Source organism: Corylus avellana, chromosome ca7, assembly GCF_901000735.1.
Source record: "Corylus avellana chromosome ca7, CavTom2PMs-1.0".
Classification (NCBI taxonomy): domain Eukaryota; kingdom Viridiplantae; phylum Streptophyta; class Magnoliopsida; order Fagales; family Betulaceae; genus Corylus; species Corylus avellana.
This window is the reverse complement of record NC_081547.1, coordinates 8044630-8065792: the sequence shown is the minus strand read 5'-3', so window position 1 is coordinate 8065792 and position 21163 is coordinate 8044630. Positions and strand designations below refer to the sequence as shown.

Genomic DNA, 21163 nt, shown 5'->3' with positions numbered 1-21163 from the left:
TAATTATTAGTCCACTCAAGTGAATCGAAAAATTCAGCTTTAATATGAAACCATTAATTAGAATGGGACTCTTTCACGGATTGAGATCCCTCCAATTATTCAAAATTGGAGAATCTCATGTTACAAAATCTTGGTCATTCATTTTAAATTTAATGGTCTATAAAATCATTTAAACCTCAGTAAATAAAAGCCAGCTTAAAATCAAAATTTAATACCTCGGTTATACAAAAGCAGCTAGCATTATATAGACCATTAGATTTAAAATGAAAGGCCACGATTTCATAACATGAGAATCTCAAATTTTGAGTAATTAGAGGAGATCTTAATCCCTCTTTCACAATGTATCATGTGCACTTATCAACATTTAGGGAAAATTACACTTTACCCCGATAAAGTTTGGGGCGATTTTCAATTTTACCTCCAATGTTTCAATTTTGCAATGCACCCTCCAAACTTGCAATTTTTTTTTTTTTTTTTTTTAATTCGACCAATATTATCTCAAAATTTCCATATTGCCCCTATCTTTTATTTTGTTTATTTTTTATAAAAAAAAAAAAGAAGAAGAAAATTTGAAGGTGCAAAAATGGCTAGATGGCATAATTTTTTTTTAAATTTTTTTTTATTAAACAAAATTATGAGCAATATGGGAATTTTGGGATAACATTGGTCGAATTGAAAAAAAAAATTACAAATTTGGGAGTGCATTATAAAAATTAAAACATTAAAGGTCAAATTAAAAATTGCCTGAAAGTTTGAGAAGTAAAATAAACTCTTTTTCCAACATTTAATATGTGGATTAATTTATTCAAAATTTAATAATAATTTTATCTTTCACAATAAAAAATTAAACACTTGAAAGTTCACTTATCACTTGTCTTGAAGTAGCTAATAATTATTGGAATAAATCAACACAAGGCTAATTTAGTAAAACAGAAAAAAGCAACCTCCAAATATCTCCAGGTGGGTGGCTCTGCAAGCCCTCTCTTTTCTCTGCCCTGCAAGTCGCTTTCTCTTTTTACTGTATTGTGTAACAAGCAGTTTACCAAAACAGAAACAAAACCAAAAACAAACAAAAAACATGCTCTGTTTCCGGACTTCCCATTCCTTCCAACTCCAAGCCACTCCCCACGAGTACATCAACCCCTTCCTTCCGCCTCTTCCAATTTCATCTACCCATCATTTCATCGATATTTAGCTCTCTATCTCTGTTCCACTCTCTCTGATTTTCCTCTGAATTCAGCTCAAACTAATTAGTTTCCACAAATTCATATACTCGTTGCTTTACTATTTTTCAGCTCAAGTTTTAGCCGCTGCTGAACCATGAGTAAAGCACGCACACCCATTTCATTTTTTCTTCTTCTTTTGCTCGTGAATCTTGTTCATGGCCAGTCTCTGTTTTCGTACCCGACCCCAATGAACTGCACGGACACCACGCGCCTGTGCACTTCGTTTTTGGCGTTCAAGCCCCAGCCGAACCAGACCCTGGCCGTGATCCAGTCCATGTTCGATGTCCTACCAAACGACGTAACCGTGGAGGAGAGCAGCGACGGCCGCGGCCTCAACTACCTCTTCATCCGGAAAAACTGCTCCTGCTTGCAAACCGACAAGCAGTACGCGACCAACACAACCTTCACCGTGCGATCCAAAGAGGGGCTTGTCAACGATATAGCCATGGCGGCGTACGATGGTCTGGCTTTCTCGCTGCCCAGTACGGCGCGGAAGGCAAGGGTCGGGGCTGTCGTTTCCCTGAGGCTCTTTTGTGGGTGCTCCAGTGGGTTGTGGAATTACTTGATGAGCTATGTGTTGAGAGATGGGGATACTGTGCAGTCGTTGGCGAGTAGGTTTGGTGTGAGCATGGATAGCATTGAGCAAGTGAATGGGATTCTGGATCCTGATAATGTCACCGTGGGTGCTCTCTATTATATTCCTTTGGATTCAGGTTCGGTGGCTTTTGGGTTTATTTCTTGCTTGTTATTTCTTATTTTTGTTAGCCCTTTTGATTTACAAAGTTATGGATTTTAATTTTTCTCTGGGTTTGTTTGATTTTTGATCGAGTAATTAAGTGGGACTGACTATTGAGAATGAAGATTAGCCCAAAATTTCAAATTCAATTCGTGTTAGGATATGATATATAAGCATAAGCTTTTAGCATCAGTGATAATTTAACGATTCAAACAACCTTCTATGAACAGAGTTTGTATTGGGTTCATTGGGAATTTGGGATGAAATGCAGTAGTTATATATATTGTCTTCAAGAACAATATACTGAAATCTGGGCTGTGCTTCAATTTTGTAAAATGCTAGTCTGTTATCAGAATTCTTATTGAGCTCATAGGTACCAATGACTTTGTGCTGCGTGAAAGGATGTCAAATTGTCTAACTTGGGGTAATCCACATTTCGTGCTAGAAGAACTGAAGAACTACTGAAATTTATTCCTCAAAAAAAAAAAACCTAGTGAATGTTTACTGGCTAAACGGAGAGTATGATTTTGCAATTGGCTTAATATATTTTTATTATGGTTGTCTTATGATGCATTAAATTTGTTCATGTTCTTTTAATATCGGAGGTGCAAACTAGGGTTGATATTTCAATCATTTTCTTAATAACATGATCAACTTTAGATTCGCCTGCATTTTATTTATTAACTTAATATTTATATTTTGCATTTATTTGTAGTTCCTGGTGAGCCTTATCCCCTGGAGAAAGATATTCCTCCGGCGCCTGTTCCTGCTCCATCTGTTGACAGTTTATCAGGTATGGAATAAAGTATCTTTCTTAAAGAAATTCAAACAATTTTGCTAGAATGGCACGAACTGTTTGTTCTTTCCTTCATGAATACGAAATATCAAACATGACAACTTGATTCCTTAATCTCTTATTTATTTTATTTTATTGGTATTTTCTGCTTGTTTTATTTTCCCTAAGGTTCTTCCAATTATGCGTCAACCTACATGCCATGCTGCTGCACGTATATCTTATAAGAAAATAACATTAGTATGCTATTTGTTTCCAGTAAATCGAGAGAATCCCAAGGATCACAAGGGTCATATTCCATATGGATGGATTGTTGGGGGTTTAGGGATTGGCCTTGCATTGGTTGTATTAAGCATAGTTATTTGTGTGGCCTTGAGGTCATCAAACTGCTTTACTGAAGCCCGAAGGAGTGACACAAAAGATCCCGATAGTAAAGTTTCTCATAAATTTCATATTCTTCGAAAAAGAAGTTTCTGTTGTGCTTCAGGAAGGTATATCTGCTGCCAGCCTAGGGATGAGAAGCAAACCAATGGGGAATCTAGCAATCACCAGATTACTATTCCTAAAGGTATTGTGTCCAATCTACTTATTAGACTAAATTGTATCTAGTTCCTGAGATTTCAATTTTTAGTATCCGTCCAAATGTTTGTAACATGTATTCCCTGTACTGAGGAAATATATTACCTTGATTGGCATAACAGGAATCGTAGATACCAGCCTCGTAGGGCTTGTAAGAATGGTGTGTGGAAACTAATTGCAAAACTACATCTATGGCTTAGCCAAGGATTGCAGAAATGCTAATCTTGTATTTTCTGTATGTTTGCATTCATTATTTAGGGAACAAAAATACATCAAGTTGTTTTCTTCTTATGGTACAGGCGATCCATACTTGTAGATTGTTGTGTATAATGATTTAATTTTGCTTTAGATTTCAAGCAGCTTTTAGCAATTGGGAACATCTTACACCGCTTCTATGATCCATGATCCATACTTCATTTAGCGTCTTACGAATATAGTGATTTTTCTATTATCTTTAAGTTTGGGATGTCTGACTGGTATTCTTATCTCATTTGTTGCAGCTCTAGGGACGGATGTGTTTGACATGGAGAAGCCTGTGGTTTTCACATATGAAGAAATTTTTTCTGCAACTGACGGGTTCTCTGAGTCAAGTCTTCTTGGACATGGAACATATGGCTCTGTGTACTATACCCTCCTTCGTGACCAGGTTTGCAGCTGTCTACTTTTATTATTATAACTTATATTTCCTTACACAGTGAATCATCAGTAATGGATTTGAATATTTCTAGGAAGTTGCTATTAAAAGAATGACTGCTATGAAAACTAAAGAATTTATGGCAGAGATGAAAGTCCTGTGCAAGGTTCATCACACAAATCTGGTAATTTCTTTGTAGATTGAATAATTATCAATTATCTTTTAGCTTTGGAGTTTGTAGCTCTCAGCAATTCAAGCTTTGACTCCTGCTCTGGCTTAATTTTGTCAAGGTAGAATTGATTGGCTATGCGGCTACTGATGACGAGCTCTTCCTTATATATGAATATGCCCAAAAGGGTTCCCTTAAAAGCCATTTGCATGATCCTCATAGCAAGGGTAAGAATACATGTTGATGCTTTGCCAACAATATATTATATCGTATTGTCTATAAGGATCTAGCTGTTCCGACTTTACTAATTTTAAAGGTCTTATCTTTCTAAAATTTGATAAAATTATTTCTTATGAGAAAAATTGAGTCTTAATAATTGGAGGATTTGTGAGTTGTGACTAGGATGTACATATACAACTATAAAATAAGGACACTCACAAAGTTATTGCTTTCTAACAAAGATACACAGAAGACTTGAGCAAAAAAATGTTTTTGGCTTGAATGATTTCTGATATAGATACTCATCTTCAAGTTCTTCTTGGCCCATATGTTGACCAATTATGATAAGAGTTGGCATGAAAATAATATAAAGTAAATGTTACGAACAAGAATTGCTTATCCTTGTGTATTATGACTTTGAAACACGAGAAAATGCTATTATCATTGTTCTAGATAAAGGATCCATCAATAGTAGATACGTTGAAATATTTGCCCAATTTCTCTGGATTAACTTCTTGAATAAATCTGGCATTTTTAGAAGGTCAAGGCAGGAGCTTGGTTTTGGACCTCCAAATTTGCAATATTACGCCTTATATGCATGAAACTTTCATGGGAATATATTATTAAAATCTGTGAATGTTTCAATTTGCTTGTAGATCATACATCACTTTCTTGGATCATGAGGGTCCAGATTTCCCTTGATGCTGCTAGAGGTCTTGAATACATCCACGAGCACACTAAAAATCACTATGTACATCGAGATATCAAGACAAGCAACATCTTACTTGATGGTACCTTCAGGGCAAAGGTTGAACAATTACACCTCATTGATATTATATGTTAATTTGTGTATACATTTCGTCCATTCCACTAAATAGGCTCTTATTCCCTCACTGCATCTAGATTTCAGATTTTGGTTTGGCGAAACTTGTTGGAAGAACAGGCGAGGGAGAAGCTTCAACAACCAAAGTTGTTGGTACATATGGTTATCTGGCTCCAGAGTAAGCAACTACTTATAGTTGGCTACTGTGGTACTTAAAAATTAGTTCATCTAGGCTCAATTGCTTTCTTATTTCAATGCAGATACTTGAGTAATGGTCTTGCCACAACCAAAAGTGATGTCTATGCATTTGGTGTTGTTCTTTTTGAGATTATATCGGGAAAGGAGGCAATTATACGAACGGAAGGCATGATGATGAAAAATCCTGAAAGACGCTCACTGGCATCCATTGTAAGTTCTGCCAATGCGGCATAACATTTGTCTGATAAATAATTGTACTTATTCATCATAAGGTATTTTTCATGTAAAATTAGTATTCTACTTAAACCCCATGGTTTGACCTGCTCGTCGTACTAAATCTGAAACGTCTAAAGATAAAGATTCTGTAGTTAGCTTGAGTTTGGCCTCATGAATGATTCAAGGCCAGTTTCTGTCGGCCAAACCGTATGGTCATTATTTATGTTGAAGTTGGTTGAGGTTCCAATTTTTTTGTAAGATTAAGGCTTGAGACAGGTGATTGCAAAGCTTCTAGTCAGAAATAAATATTCCACAACCAAATGCTCCATATCTTCGAGGACGTCATTTTAAAAGACTCCTAAATTCCAAGCTAAAGGCTTAAACACGGTGTTGAATCCGGTAGGAAAATAAAATACAAATTTGAGTAAGGTCTTCATCTATGTTTATTATCTTATGCTGGACTTTGATTTACACACTCTGTAAGGTCTTATATTTGTGAATGATTCATTTTTTTTGCTCTAATTTGCTCGCACATCATTTCTCTCCCTGTATTATTTATCAAGTTGTAGTTCCATAAGTTTTTTTTCATGTTGGAGGTGTTTTCCTGTGCAAGCATGATTGTTAGATGCTGCTTTTTCTGACGCTTTCTTGAAACTGCAGATGTTAACAGCTCTAAGGAGCTCACCCGACTCCATGAGTATGTCAAGCATGAAGGATTACATTGATCCAAATATGATGGATTTGTATCCCCATGACTGTCTATTCAAGGTAATCTATAATGATCTTGTGATCTCTTTTAGTGTATTTGGGTGGGGGGGGCAGAACAAGAAATCAGAATTTTCAGATAATAATTTACTTTAGTGACTTTCCTCATCATTTTTCCTGTTTGTGCTTCTCTTCGTATAGATGGCCATGCTGGCGAAGCAATGTGTGGATGAGGATCCCATCTTAAGGCCTGACATGAAGCAAGTTGTGATTTCCCTGTCTCAGATTCTCCTGTCGTCTGTGGAGTGGGAAGCAACTCTTGCTGGGAACAGCCAAGTGTTCAGTGGCCTTGTTCAAGGAAGATAGTGGTGGTCCTGGTGGAACAAGTTTCACTTCAATCCACTACGAATTTGAAGTCTGTCCTTTTTTTTCTTTACCAAGCCTTATCTTTATAGTTATGGGTGTATAGCAGCTCAGGTATTCTACTAAAGTGGAAAGATGGTATTTATATGTCGTCATCATTTATCTCTTTCACTGTCATTTTTTCTCTTTTAAATCTTATATTCTTTTTGAAGTTTGTTTGGGAAAATTTTGATGTAAAATGTAATGATGTAGCTGAGGGAGGATGTGGTTGCATTGTAATACAAACAAGCTATTTGAGTAGCTTAGCAATTATCTTCACCTTAAATTTTATCCTTTCTTCACAGCTATTTTAGTGCGATTTGCAAACTCAACACAAATCAAATACAAAATTTGGAAATTAGGCTCGAGAGATTTAATATGCTTAATTAAATTTGTTAGGTTAGAGTTGACTTATATAGTTTTACAACCGAACCATTTCACGGGACATAAAGGCTTGTAAATTTTGACACGGCCCGTAAACTCAATACGAACCCTACTTGAAATTAGTACGTGAAAGTTGAGGAGTATAACCCGTTTAAGATTTATTCCTCGACACGATTCAAATTAGACACGCAAACACAAATTATATATCCTAAATGCAAGAATTGCCACCCCCAGGTGCAACACAACTCTAAAGATTCTGCCCAAGATGCTGATATGACCAGTGTTGGGATAGATTTTCCAACTGGAACCTTGATATATTATATAATGCTCTCTTTTTTTATACAAACTTCTCAATAACATAGCTTAAATTGTACATGAAGTTGTATCTGATTGTGATCAATTTATTAATACATACTTCTCCATGACATGGTCTAAATAAAAATATAATTTCAAACAACCAAAAAGCATGGACGGGACAAGGACGACTATTTGCAAAGTGAAGCTAGTATGCGGCGCGGTGGATTGAATGATCTTCGGGAGTGGAGGACAGCCAAATTATCCAGTAAAAGAACATCACCTTTCTGCCAAGGAAAGGCTATAGATTCCTCTTCAAGGATTTTGAGACAATCGTAGATGATATCAGCTGGTAAGGGTTTGCCATCCCCAAAGGTAACAGCTTTAACAGGATCATTCCTTGCATCCTCCCACCCTGTATAAGCAGCAACCATGCTGTTAAACCAAATCTTGCGCTGCCTCGTCTTGTCATATTTAATTGCTGGGATTGGACCCATTATTGTTTTCACTGCATCCCCCACCCATTCCAACTTCATATCCAACTTGGCAGCCCTGTCAAATATGTTGGTAAAGACATATTATCTCTAGGTTTTAACTGTTTATGAATGAATATGTCAAGTTAAATGTATTTTGAGAAGGACCGTATGAAAAAATGATCTTGGCCACACACAAAGTGCAAAAACTTCAAATGAAAATAGGATATCTACAAGATAATAATGGCACTGTGGCTGCTATTATCTATCAGGACAAAACACAATATGAAAGCAGTACAACAATAGAAGGTTTTGCAACACAGTTGTTGCTCTGTTGAATTCGAAGATAAGAAGTTGGCATTTAGTTGCTACAGATACTGATCACATATCAAAGTGAAACGGAACACGATACAGATAAAATCTAGTGCATTGGTGTATCATGGGTGTATTATGCTCAAATTTACACTACAAATAATTCCCTAGCCGAAAAGAGAGATGCTACATGAACTCCTACTTTTACACTCCCAAGTTGTAGAAAGAGAGTGGAACATAAGGGATTAACAAACCATATAGTGGAAAGCTAACGTGACAAGTGACACATTAGGAAGTAAATATTTGAGAGTGTAGAAGTAGGAGTTGTGTAGCATTTCTCTCAGGAAAAAAAAATGGCATAAGAGTGCTTTACGCTCACAACATGATAGTATTACACCCCAAAAACATTCCAATTGGTCTAATTGTCCATCATTTTAATGGATTTTTTTTCCTGATGGATCCAGTAGAATTTGCTTAAATGCTGCCAGTCAAGATGATAGCAATTTCTAATTGTAATTAAAGCCATAGACATAAAGTAAAATACCTGCATCGTTATTTGGAAAGAAACATATTATTATCACTCGAATAGTTTTAGCTAGTTTTTTGGAACAACACCGATTATAGACTTGAGTACTCTGCTACACACTAATCTCATAAACTTTAACACCTTGTTATAGTGTAGGGAACTATAACCACACATTAAGAATACTAAATTTTTTTTCGGAATATATAATGTGCTTTAAACTTATTTCCCCCATCTCATTGTATTATGCATTACCAATCAATTAACCACCATAAAAATCCCACGATCGGACCGTGTCTACTTTGTTCATCCTTTATAAGAATCATATTTTTCCTCCAATGCAGCTAAACTAAACTAGGAACAGATAGCACATGCACAGATCATTTCAAAGTATCAAACAATGGTTGAAAGAACAAACCTTTGCTCAGCCACATTCTTGTCTGTGGTCAAGAATGTAGACTTCCACCCACGTCCGATTGGAGATGAAGGGTCGTCGTCTTCCCCTAATACCCGCGTATACAGCAATCCATGCTCTTCCAGTCTTTCAACGAATTCTGGGTACCTCTCTTTCATTCTTTCATACACAATGTGGCTGAGAACTATAGGAGTTTCTCCCTCGCTTCCAGGCTCCACTTCACAGAAGAAGAACAGTTTGGAGGGAAACTCCGGAACCTATACAGAAATCCCAATTTAGTCCTAGTTCCTACACAACTCTCAACTGAACATACAGTGATGAAAAGCAATGCTTTCGCAGCACAAAGGATGCGTCGTTTTCGATTTCGGTACCTGGACCAAAACGACACCCCGTTTGAGCTCCGACAAAAAATATCAGACCGCGTTACCTAATTAATACCTGAGCCATTTCGTGGTGAAAAGGAATCTTCTGGTCCGGCGGGGACTCATTGGCCGTGAAAACCCGACCCACCACGCTGGTCCGCGGAGCGGCTCCGCCCACGTATGGGAGCTCCTCGAAACCAAACGCCTCAACGACGTCGTTGAAGTCCGAGGCTGTACTCACCGGAAAGCCCCTGAGGAGTACGGCGCCTGACTTGTGGAGCAGAGAGTCGAGAAATGCTTTCTGGGTTTTGATGGCTTGGGTGAAACGAGAGAGAGACAAGGGGGTTTTGGGGTCCGGAGATAGAACCGAAGGGAATTGAATTCCGTTGTAAAACTTTTGGTGCAGGAATTGGGTTTGCACGAAAGTCTCCGCCATGGTTTTCTCTTTGTTGGCTCTGTGAACAACTCCGGCGTGGTCTTATAGAATGCAGTGGAAGTTTGATCGTGGAATAGATATTGCGTCCAGGTTCAATGGATGGTTGTTTTCAATTTTCATGACCGGGTTAATAGTGGCTTCGGATGTATACGCTTGTAGTGGGCTGGAAAATAAGCCCAGCCCATGTTAAACTCATAGCAGGTTGCAACTGAACCCGGGAATACTGGATCTGGATTTATCCGTTTAATGTCTATATTTTATTTTGTTTGTAGACTGTATTGGAGTGGGTTTCACATTACAATTTTATAAAGAAAAAATGCGATTTTAAACTAAATTGTAGAAAATGAATGTTTGGCATTGGGTTTTAAAAAAATTGCGATTTTAAAATGGAAAAAATCTACATTTTCAAATCGCAAGTATGAATGTAATTTTTTAAAATGCACAATTTTAAAGACTAAATTGTGATTTTGCCAACGCTTTAACTATGTTTTTAAAAATCCTATTTTCAAATCGTACATTTTTAAATCGTTATTTTGAATTGCACTTTTTGAATTCCCAAACTCAAACAGACCCTTAGTGTATGAAATATTACATTACTTTAAAAATAATAATAATAACTTAACATGATAATATATTTACCATGTGTCAATATTTACACCGTTAAATTTACAAAATATAGAACGTGTTTTGTACACAAGACTTGGGGAATGGAATCTGTATTCTATTATTTGAATGGGCTACCGTTACTTAAGATCTATTTGAGATTGCGGTTTCAATAAGTGAGATTTTAAAAATTGCGTTTTTAAAAATTGTGTTTTTAAAATTGTTATTTTTTAAGATCCTAAGGAGATTTGGTAAAACATGTTAAAAAGTATTTTTTAATCAAATATTTGTTATGAAAAATCCTGATTAGGGGCGGCAATTTTGACATGACCCGTGAACCCGACACAAAATTTCTGGGTTTTGGTCATAAACGAGTTGACCCGTTTATTTTGCTCTTAGCAGGTCAACCCGAGGGTCACTTGTGGGTGACCCGTTAGACACGTTTAATTTTTTTTTTTTTGGTTTACCCTTAACGGATTTGGGTCATAAACAGGTCAATTGACCCGTTTATGACTCGACTCATCACTTTCATTTTAAAAAATAAATAAATAAATTCACTTTCATTGCTAAACGGGTTAAGCGAGTCGTGTCGTGTCCGGATTTGGTGGGGCCAACCCATTAGATAAACGGGTCGTGTTTGGGTTTACCCCTAAACGGGTCATGGGTCATTGCGGGTTGTAAACGGGTCGACCCGTCGACCCGTTTTGCCACCTCTAATCCTAATTTTAGTTTAACTTCGCACATTTTCAAATAAGCACACCCAGACTGCTTATAGAAATCGTAGATATTTTTCCTATTTTAAATTAAGTGCTTTAAATTGCAATATCAAACGCTTTACGTTTTGCGATATCTTTTAAAAATACAGATTATTCTTACGAAATCCCATTTTGAAACGCACCCTTAAAATAACTATTTCTTTAAAATGAGGAATAACTATTCCTTTTCAATAAGCCACCCCAACCGACCGAACAAAGAGTTGTCGCGGCCACCTTTAATTAGGGGTGGGCAGATTAACTATTTACCGCCTATCAACTGCCACCAAACCGTCACCCACCAACAACCGACTTCCAGCGATTAGTAGGTGGAGTAAAAATACTGTTTCGACATCGGTTATACAATACCCCGAAAATAAATTAGGGTTAAGTACACTCTAATTATGATTTTAAGAATGCTAGGATTTGTTCTCATTTGGTAAAGTGTAAGACATTGAACCTTTTTAAAGACTTTTATTGTTGCACCGAACGTTCAAAGAGGATAGCTGAACGTTCGAGTCAAACCTAGCACTGAACGTTTGATGGGGACCATCGAATGTTCGACCTGCAACACTAGGACCGTTGGGTAATAGTACACCGAGTTCGATGGGGGACCACTGAACATTCAACCGTACGCCAGGTGGTGCAGAACTGACAAATATTGTTTTGACCTTGGTTCTGTAATACCCCAAAAATAAATTAGAGTTAAGTATAATTATAATTTAAGGATGTTAGGATTGGTTCTCATTTGGTAAAGTGTAAGACCTTGGACTTTTTAAAGACTTTTACTGTTGTGTTGAACGTTCGAAGAGGATAGTTGAACGTTTGAGTCAAACCTAGCAGTGAACATTTGATGGGGAGCCATCGAACGTTCGACTTGCAACCCTAGTACCGTTGGGTAATAACACACTGAACGTTGGATAGAGGGCCACCAAACGTTCAACCGTATGTCAGGTGGTGCAGAACTGATAATTGGCAGTATGTTGGAAAAATACAAACAAGGTGTTCAGGCATATGTCCAAAACAGTACACCGAACGTTCAATAGAGGTATCGAATGTTCAATGCCTGCAATACTGACAAATCAAGTCATCCTTATCCTCGGCCCTTTTTGTAAATGCCTGGTAACCAAATGGAAATGATTTTGATAATGAGTATGCGATCAATTATGATGTGAAGGTTAAAGAAGAATTCCTAAAGGACATGAAAGTATACACTTGGAATTTTGGAATGATTACCATGACGTTCGTCTCGAAAAAAGTGTTATAGAATGGGGCCGCAAGCGCAATTTTGGGGCCCCTAGCAAAAGTTATGCATGTTTTACTGAACATTGCCCAGTCGATCAAACTGCTGAAATAAGTCAACTACAGAAATACCAAACGTTCGACCAGATATGGGATGCAAAAAATTTGGATTTTCCATCTATAAAAAGGGTGTTTGAGGCTAAGGTTTCGTATGGTGTGCTACCCCCCAACCTCTCATACATGACCCAGCAGCCCTAGAGGGAGAAAATGGAGTGAGAAAGAGAGAAAGGGAAGGAAAGATGAGATTTTTGAAGAGGAAATCAAGGGAAGAAAGTGTGCATGGAGCAATGGAACTTAGGGAAAGCTTCAAGGGTAAGATCCTAACACTTTTATCTTTAAATTCTTGAAGTTTCTACGTAGGTTAATGGGTTCGCTATTTCGAGATTTGGGTTAATGGGTTTGATGTTTAAGGTTTCTAAGTGATTATGAAAGGCTTGGTACTGTTTGATATTGTTTGGGTTATGAGTAAGCATATGTTATCTTGTTAGTCTTGCATGATTGACCCATTCTTTAGAGAGATTAAGTATAAATCTTTATGTTTTAGAGATGTATTGTGGTAGATTTGTTGTTGGGTTAAACTTACGAGTTGGATATTATGACTTTGATGTTACTTTATGGAAGCATTGATGATGGGTTGGAGATGAGATGATAATGGATGAACATGTTTATGTATGGAAGATATATTTGGGCTTAGAATCATATTAAGAAGTGAAATCAACGTTGAATCATGTTTGAATGGGTAGAGATAGGACATTTTCTTACAAATTGAGGTTCTGCCAAACTTGAATCGTGTTAGAATCGGAATGAATTTTTTATGATATGAATAAAGAAGATTTTTTTTTTTTTTTTTTTCTAAAAAAAAAGAAAGATTAGGTTAGTCATGATGGCATTCTCTACCATCAATTTGTGAAATATAACCAATTCGCAATTGACAAAAAAAAAGACACTTCTTCTGATTGAGATGACTTGCAATTTGTTGATCAAATTGTAGGTAATTCAGGTAGCTCAACATATAGGAAAGGTGTGAGGTTCACCAGTACCACCCAAAAACTTGGACTTCCCAAGACAAGGTAAATATTAAATAATTTATTAGAGTTTTAAAGCGTTGTAGTTCCTATTGTTCAGCTTTTTCTCATTTGTCTCTGAAAATATTTTCCACACGTTTTAAGAAAATCTAGAAAAAGACCATTGGAAGGTAAATTGTTGAAAAAAATTAATAATTTTATATTGAAGGTACGTTCCTCTTTGTTTGGATCGAACCAGATATTTATTGAAGAGACTCGCTTTTGACCTTTTATACTTTCACAAAAAAAATAATAATAAATAAATAAAATAAAAATTCAATCAACAAGTGAAGGAGAAGATACGCTTGATAGAGCATAGAAAATTATACTCTCAAAATGAAATATTTGCTCTCTTGGGACTCAGTCTTTTCACATGCCGCAGAGGCACAAAAGCACGTTAATGCTCTTTTTGTTATCTGGCCACACGTCTTTGTCAACCTATAGAGAGTTCACCGACCGCCTGTTCCCCTCTTCTTTTGTTTTTCACAGGGCCCATCTTTTGACTGACACTACCTGTTCAAAGACCTCACAGTCCCACCTCCAACCCCAACTTATCAACAACAAATTTTTATCCCTGCACGTTGCATTGTTTCTTTGTTGTTTTTACTTGCTTTCATCAATCACATGTAATCAAACTAAAATATTCTAACATTAATCACATGTTCTAAAAACTCCCATACCAAATGTAAATCATTTTTTGTCAATCTTTTCTTAAATCAACATTTGTTAAGAAGAAGAAGAAAAAAAAACCAAAAATAAATTGACAATACAATAATAGTATGTTACGTAACATTTCTCTTCGAAGAAGTGGAACCCTAGTACAACATATGAGAGAAATAAAAAAGTGACATTTAATTGATAAAAGGCTAAATTCATTTAATTTATAGCTTGTGACGACAATTTAAGGCTCTTTAATATCTGTTTGCAAATTTTTTTTTTTTAAAAAAAAAGAAGTGTCATCAAACAACCCTTATAAAAAAAACAATAATATATTACTTATTTTATGAGTAATAATGAATATAGAGTAATTTTATATACTATACTTTGGGCGAGGCTTAGGTGCGGTCCAACTAAAGTACTAAACTATCGCAACTACCGCAATCTGCGGTAATATAGTTGGACCGCTGAGATCTATTGAAGGGTATTAGAAAATTATTTTCCTTAAAGTAATAATATAAAATTCGTTAAATATTAAAAAATTAAAACTATTAAAAAAATAAAAGAAAAATCAATACTCCTCTACAGTTTCTCACCCCGTCGTTATGCTTGGTGACTCTCTCTATCTCTCTCTCTCACACACACACAATTTCAAACCTGAAGTTTGTGATGTTTGATTGTGGGTACCATATTATTGGCCTATAATTGCAAAAAAATTAGGCAAAGATTGAAATTTTTTTCTAGGTATATGACTTATGAGAGTGTTTGGTATGTTTGGTTGCTAAAATTTTGCTCTGATTGTTTGTTTCTTTTTTTTTTTTTTTTTTTTGCACAATTTTGGTCAAGGCTAGCCGATCTGAGGTGGACGAACCACCCGCATGGCCAAAGGGGTGGTCCGGCCACCCCCAACAGGCCCAAAGAAGAAAAATAAATAAATAAATAAATAAATAAATAAAAATTGGGTTTTGGGGGTGGCTGGACAACCCCCAAGGGCCTGGGGTTGGTTTCGGCTACCCCTTTGTTTTTTTTTTCCTTTTTTTCTCCATTCCCCTCTATTCTTCACGCCGATGCCTCTTGCTCCCAATCCACCGGTTTGCTAACTCTTTCATCTTTCTTTGTTTTCTTCTTTTTTTTTTTTTTTTTTTGTTTTCACGCTTCATCTACACCTCCTTTCTTCTCCTTTTTTGTTCTTTATTTAATCACCCTCTCCTTAACAGATTTCAGAAACATAGAGAGAGGGAGATTTGATGAGAGGGAAAGAATTTCAGGGAAAAGAGAGAAAGAGAGAGAGAGAGAGAGAGATACAGTGAGACCAAGGGGTTTCATTTTTTATTTTCTTTTTTATTATTTTTTGTTAGTTTTAATTTTTTTATTTAAATGTTGAATTTTATATTATTTCTTTAAAAAATTAATATTTTAATCTATTGGAAGATCTCAGCCTTCCATCCAATTGCGGTAGTTTGGAAGCACCGCATATAAGCCTCGCCCCTATACTTTAATCCTATAAATAGCACACAATTTGAGTTAATAATTTCAACCAATTTTTAGGGTTTTTTTTTTTTTTTTTTTAAACAATAACATTTACGTCAATATTGTAATATAGTGTAGAATAAACATGTAATTTTTAGCATTAATCATTAATTATATGGACAGTTTTCTTTTAACTTAGGGAAAAATAAACTTTACCCCCCTCCCCCCCTAAAAAGTTTGGGACGATTTTCAATTCGACCTTCAATGTTTTAATTTTTGCAATGCATCTCCCAAACTTCCAAATTTTTGTAATTTGACCAATTTTATCCCAAAATTCTTATATTGACCCTAATTTTTTTTCTTTTTTCTTTTTTAAAATCGTGGTGGCCGTAGCTACCCCTTTGGCCATCTAGCAATTTTTGCACCCCCAATTTTATTTTATTTTTTTATAAAAAAAAATTATGGGCAATATGAGAATTTTGGGATAAAATTGGTCGAATTGCAAAAAATTGAAAGTTTGGAGGGGTGCATTACAAAAATTGAAACATTGAATGTCGAATTGAAAATCGCTCCAAACTATTTTTGGGGGGGAGGGTAAAGTGTAATTTTCCTTTTAACTTAACTTATTAAATTAATATATAGATCATGTAATTTTATGACTAATAGAGCATACAAAATCAGTCCTTAAAGAGTAGATTACATTTATAATTAAAGAAGGTGATCGCACAGTATATCTATGTTCAGATAGTTGCATATACAGCCAGTAGCAAAGGAGTTAGAGAAGTTAGAATTTAGTTAGTTTATTTTTTCCAGTTAATATATTGTATTAACATTGAATAACAAGAATCATTTTATCCAATCTATCTTTTGTCTTTCGCATCCAATATTTCTCCAAATACTCTACCCGCCCAGGGGCAGAATTATAACTTTTAGTTGGGGGGCAAAAAAAATTTAAAAAATTATTGGGGGGGTGGAGGGAAATTTAATTTTTAAAGGTATACTTTTTTTTTAATTTTTTTTTTTTTTAGGGTCACTTTATGGCTTGGGGGGGCTGGAAGCGGCCCCCCCAAGCCAATAGGTGGTTCTGCCCCTGACTCTGCCAGTTAATTATTTACGTTTTCATCATTTGTTCACATTTCGAGTCATCTTTCTCCTTATAAAAACCCTGAGTCCTCTTCCTCCTTACCAAAACCCTTAAGTCTTCTTCCAAAACACATAATCTTTTTCCTCCCTACCAAAACCCTAATTCAATTTTATAATATCCTATTCACCCTTATGGTGGTACACCATGCATGCATTATCCCTCATTTTCTCCAGTCTCGGCCGTTACTCCGAACCAAGCAGCCGGTTATACTTTTCTGAATCGCATCGAACTGTTGCCATCCGTAACATTATAGTCTCTGAGCCCCTAACCCCAGCTCCCATGTGTGTTGCATACGTAGGTGTAGAAGGAGCCTTTTCCCACTTTGCAGCTTTGGCCTATTGTCAAAAGTGCTCAACTCTTCCATTGAAAATCTTCAATAGCTCTTACAAGTGGTTGAGCAATGGAATGCCGATGCTGTAGTGCTACCAGTTTGATGTTCAGGTGAGTCCTACCGCGACAACTTTGTCAGCCTCCTCAAGAGCAACATATCCGTGGTTGGGGAGATCTATCTTCCCAACCTGCACCGCCTATTAGCTCTCTCAGGAGTAGGAGAAGAGGACCTGTAGATGGTGATGTTTGATCGTTACTCTCTCCTCCATTGCGAGCGTAGCCTAAACAAAATGAATATAAAGAGTAGAATTGAATTCTATGATGCCGCCGCAGCTGCTCAGTGTGTCGCTAATATAGACATGCAAATGACTGGAGTCATTGTGAGTGGAGCTGCTGCAGAAATTTACGGCCGCGAGATGTTATCGGCTTGGATCAACCATTGTGCTTTCTCGAGAGACCTAAACAAGATGAGGTTTTTCATTGTCTCTCGAGAAGCCATCACACCACCCCCTTGCCCCTAGGATGACGACCAGCAAATCAAGACCACAATCACTATTGTGGATTCGGAGATGAAAGCTTTTGAAGTTCTCTAGGTCAAGAAGAAAATTGTCCCTCTAAAAGGCGCGCTCATTGATGATGTCTTGGGCTATCAGACTATGTGTTTTTATAACTATTCAATGTCGGTGGGTGATCCGATCATGGAAGAATATCTGGCCATCATAAAGAAGTCGGTGCCCTTTCTCAAGGTGCTTGGGAGCTATCCGGTCAGGTAATATAACTTTAAAACTTTTATTTGGTGCTTCTTCATTCTCTTTAAAATGTCTATTAATTTGTAATATTTTGAATTTTACAACATGTAGAAAACAACATCACAAAGGTTTGAATTGTAAAATATTTTGAATTACGCTTTTCTACTTATCATCACAACATGTAAAAAGCGTAATTCAATGCCTATTTCAAAATATTACAAATTAATAGAGGTTTTAAATATTTTGAATTTTACAACATGTCGAAAACAACAACATAGAGGTTTAAATTGTACAATATTTTAAATAACGTTTTTTCTACATATCATCACAACATGTAGAAAAACGAAATTCAAGGCCTAATTTTAAGTTTTAAGGAAAAATAAAAATAATTTTTTTTTTTTTTGGGAAAACCTTATCCTTCCCATAAGGAATAGCTATTCCTCTCATTTCTTAGAGGAATAGCTATTCCTGTGTGGATGTGATTAATCATTCAAATTGGAATAACTGGGTGTTTGCCAACAGAATGGGCTGTTACTGTAGCTGGAACGATACTGTTCCAGCTACAGTAACGGTCAGAAAATAGTACACTAGACACGAAAAGCAATTCTCTTCTCTTCGACAAAAATCACATCCCCTTCTCTTCCCAATAACCCTACAGTAAAACAAACTCATCTAACCTAAACACCCCCTAACTCCACTTATTTTCAACAAAAAAAAATATATATATATGGGAGAAGCCAGGAAGAAGCTTTAGAATTTTTTTTTTGGTTGAAAATAAGTGGAGTTAGGGGGTGGTTAGGTTAGATGGGTTTGTTTTACTGCAGGATTATTGGGAAGAGAGGGGGATGTGATTTTTGTTGAAGAGAGGAAAATTGTTTTTCAGGTCTACTGTACTATTTTCTTACAGTTACTGTAGATAGAACAATACCATTCCAGTTACAATAACGGCCCGTTCTGTTGGCAAACACACCAACTATTCCTAGGAATAGACCCCTACTAAACAAAAGAATGACTATTCCATATGAATAGTCATTCCATTTCAGAGGTTTATTCTGCAAACCAAACGAGCCCTTAGGGTTTTGGTAAGGAGGAAGAAGACTCAGGGTTTTTATAATGTGGAAGATGACTCAAAAGGGGAACAAATGATGAAAATGTAATAATTAACTAGCAGAGTTAGGGGCGGACAAAAATACCCTGAGTTAATTATTTAAAAACCCTAATTTTGTTTTCTTCATGTTGTAAAATTAAAAATATTTAAAACTTCTATGAATTTGTAATATTTTGAAATAGGCATTGAATTATGCTTTTCTACATATCATCACAACATATAGAATCGTAATTCAAGGCCTATTTCAAAATATTACAAATTCATATAGGTTTTAAAATTTTTAATTTTACATGTAGAAAACAACATCATAGAGATTTGAATTTTACAATATTTTTGAATTACGCTTATCAACATATCATCACATGTAGAAAAGTGTAATTCAATGCCTATTTCAAAATATTACAAATTCATAGAGGTTTTAAATATTATGAATTTTACAACATGTAGAAAACATCATAGATGTTTGCATTTTACAATATTTTGAATTACGCTTTTCTACGTATATTGTTTGGGTTATGAAATCAAGTTATATACAACTTAATCAAATGTGTTTTTAACAAAAACGAAAAAAAACACTAACATGTTTCAAAATTAAAATTAACCCAATATATATATATATATATATATATATATATAGAAATGGCCCTGTAAAATTGAGATCCGTTATACATAATCTCATAAATTCAATTGCAGATAATCTCAAAAATTGAAACATGCAAAAAAGTTTCAAAGAAGAAGAAAAAAACCAATTAAAACTCAAAAATTTAAAACGAAACGATCAAAGAGGTACATACCTCTCTTGGGTGGTGGATGCAAAGCAATATTTGTGAATGAGAAGGGCGAAATTGCCTTCAGTAGCGCCATAATCTCAGAGAGAGTTTACTCTCGCACATATCTTAGCCCCTCTTGTACGCACGACAAGATTTATGTGGATGCAAACTCTATATATATATATATAATAAAAAAATATGGCTTTTAGCTAAATATTTGTGGAGCCGGATGTGAGTACTATAATTATTTTTTATTTTTTGAAATTGACTTCTAAGATTTCATTGCTCAAAACATCTCTTGCTCAGCAAATATAGTCTCATGAATACAAATCACAAAATCTTTTTTTTTTTTCCTTTTTTTCTGAAACGGTTCAATCTCATTTATTGATAAACGAGCATAAAGCTCAAACAACACAAAGTAAAAGCAACAATAGCCGAAACTACGAGGTTACAAGTGTCAAATATGACGTATTACATTCTAGACTTATACAAAATTTGCTAACCTATGACTAATTTTCAAATTAAACAGCAGATCTGTGCCAAATAGACTCAAACCAATACATAGATAGCTCTTATTCTTCAGCATTAAAGAATAAGAACTCCTAGCCAAAACTCATCCTCCTAGATCCAAAAGCCAGGATAACGTTCGCATCCACAACCCAAAGGTTTGGACCAAATCAACTACCCCGAAGGGCATCAGGTGGGCAGATCAAAAGAGAGGATTTAGCATTATTACAAGCAAAAAACAAAATCGATACAGGGAAACAAAACAAGACAGAAAAAAAAAAAAAAAATGAAAGCCAGACAAAATTACAGGGAAATAACCAACATAAAAAAGCACACTAAAAGGATGACAGCAGTAAAAAAAATAGCTGATCGCGCGCTTGCCGGAAACAGGAAATGGAAGGGGGATTGGAAGCTCATCGCGGTGGGGGGACACGACAAAAAAGGCCCAGCAGAGAACGGTGAGCAGCGGAGCAAGCGTGGAGGAGATTGGTGCGCACTCAAATAGAGAGGGAAGTTTGAGTGAAACCCCATGAGCACCATCCACAAAGAGTACCTAAACAAGCAGAAACAACAAAAGCAAAAACAAGAAAGTGAGAGAATACAAGAAAATAAAACAAAGAAACAAGAAACCCGAAATATAAACCACGTCGGGGAGGAAGATTGCCGGGGGAAAATGGCTGGAACGCGAAGAACTTGGATGGAGCCGAAGAGGACAAGCGGAGGAACGATGTGGGTTCGACAAGGGCAGTAGATCGAGCAAAGAACGGTTGATCCAAAAGCCTATAGCAAAAAAAGGGGACCAAATGAG

General features: G+C 36.0%; 2 protein-coding genes across 2 annotated transcripts; one reads left to right on the top strand and one right to left on the bottom strand.

Annotated features, from left to right (window-relative positions):
• The first annotated feature begins 1062 nt into the window (after positions 1-1062).
• LOC132187400 (lysM domain receptor-like kinase 3) lies at positions 1063-7008 on the top strand. The gene is made up of 11 exons (XM_059601697.1): positions 1063-1939; positions 2678-2755; positions 3015-3323; positions 3835-3980; positions 4063-4152; positions 4259-4364; positions 5013-5164; positions 5260-5357; positions 5440-5587; positions 6254-6361; positions 6500-7008. The coding sequence occupies exons 1-11, from the start codon at positions 1321-1323 to the stop codon at positions 6662-6664; spliced, it is 2019 nt and encodes a 672-aa protein (XP_059457680.1). The 5' UTR covers positions 1063-1320; the 3' UTR covers positions 6665-7008.
• A 391-nt stretch (positions 7009-7399) lies between these two features.
• LOC132186999 (clavaminate synthase-like protein At3g21360) lies at positions 7400-10002 on the bottom strand. The gene is made up of 3 exons (XM_059601139.1): positions 9540-10002; positions 9105-9358; positions 7400-7930 (listed from the first exon to the last, which is right to left on the bottom strand). The coding sequence occupies exons 1-3, from the start codon at positions 9897-9899 to the stop codon at positions 7570-7572; spliced, it is 975 nt and encodes a 324-aa protein (XP_059457122.1). The 5' UTR covers positions 9900-10002; the 3' UTR covers positions 7400-7569.
• Positions 10003-21163: the final 11161 nt, after the last annotated feature.

Coding starts and splice junctions, on each gene's coding strand:
- LOC132186999 (XM_059601139.1), bottom strand. CDS start 9,899: ATGGCGGAGACTTTCGTGCAAACCCAATTCCTGCACCAAAAGTTTTAC. Junction 9,359..9,539: donor TTCACCACGAAATGGCTCAG/GTATTAATTAGG, acceptor ATTTCTGTATAG/GTTCCGGAGTTTCCCTCCAA. Junction 7,931..9,104: donor AAGAATGTGGCTGAGCAAAG/GTTTGTTCTTTC, acceptor CATATTTGACAG/GGCTGCCAAGTTGGATATGA.
- LOC132187400 (XM_059601697.1), top strand. CDS start 1,321: ATGAGTAAAGCACGCACACCCATTTCATTTTTTCTTCTTCTTTTGCTC. Junction 3,981..4,062: donor ATACCCTCCTTCGTGACCAG/GTTTGCAGCTGT, acceptor GAATATTTCTAG/GAAGTTGCTATTAAAAGAAT. Junction 5,358..5,439: donor TATGGTTATCTGGCTCCAGA/GTAAGCAACTAC, acceptor ATTTCAATGCAG/ATACTTGAGTAATGGTCTTG.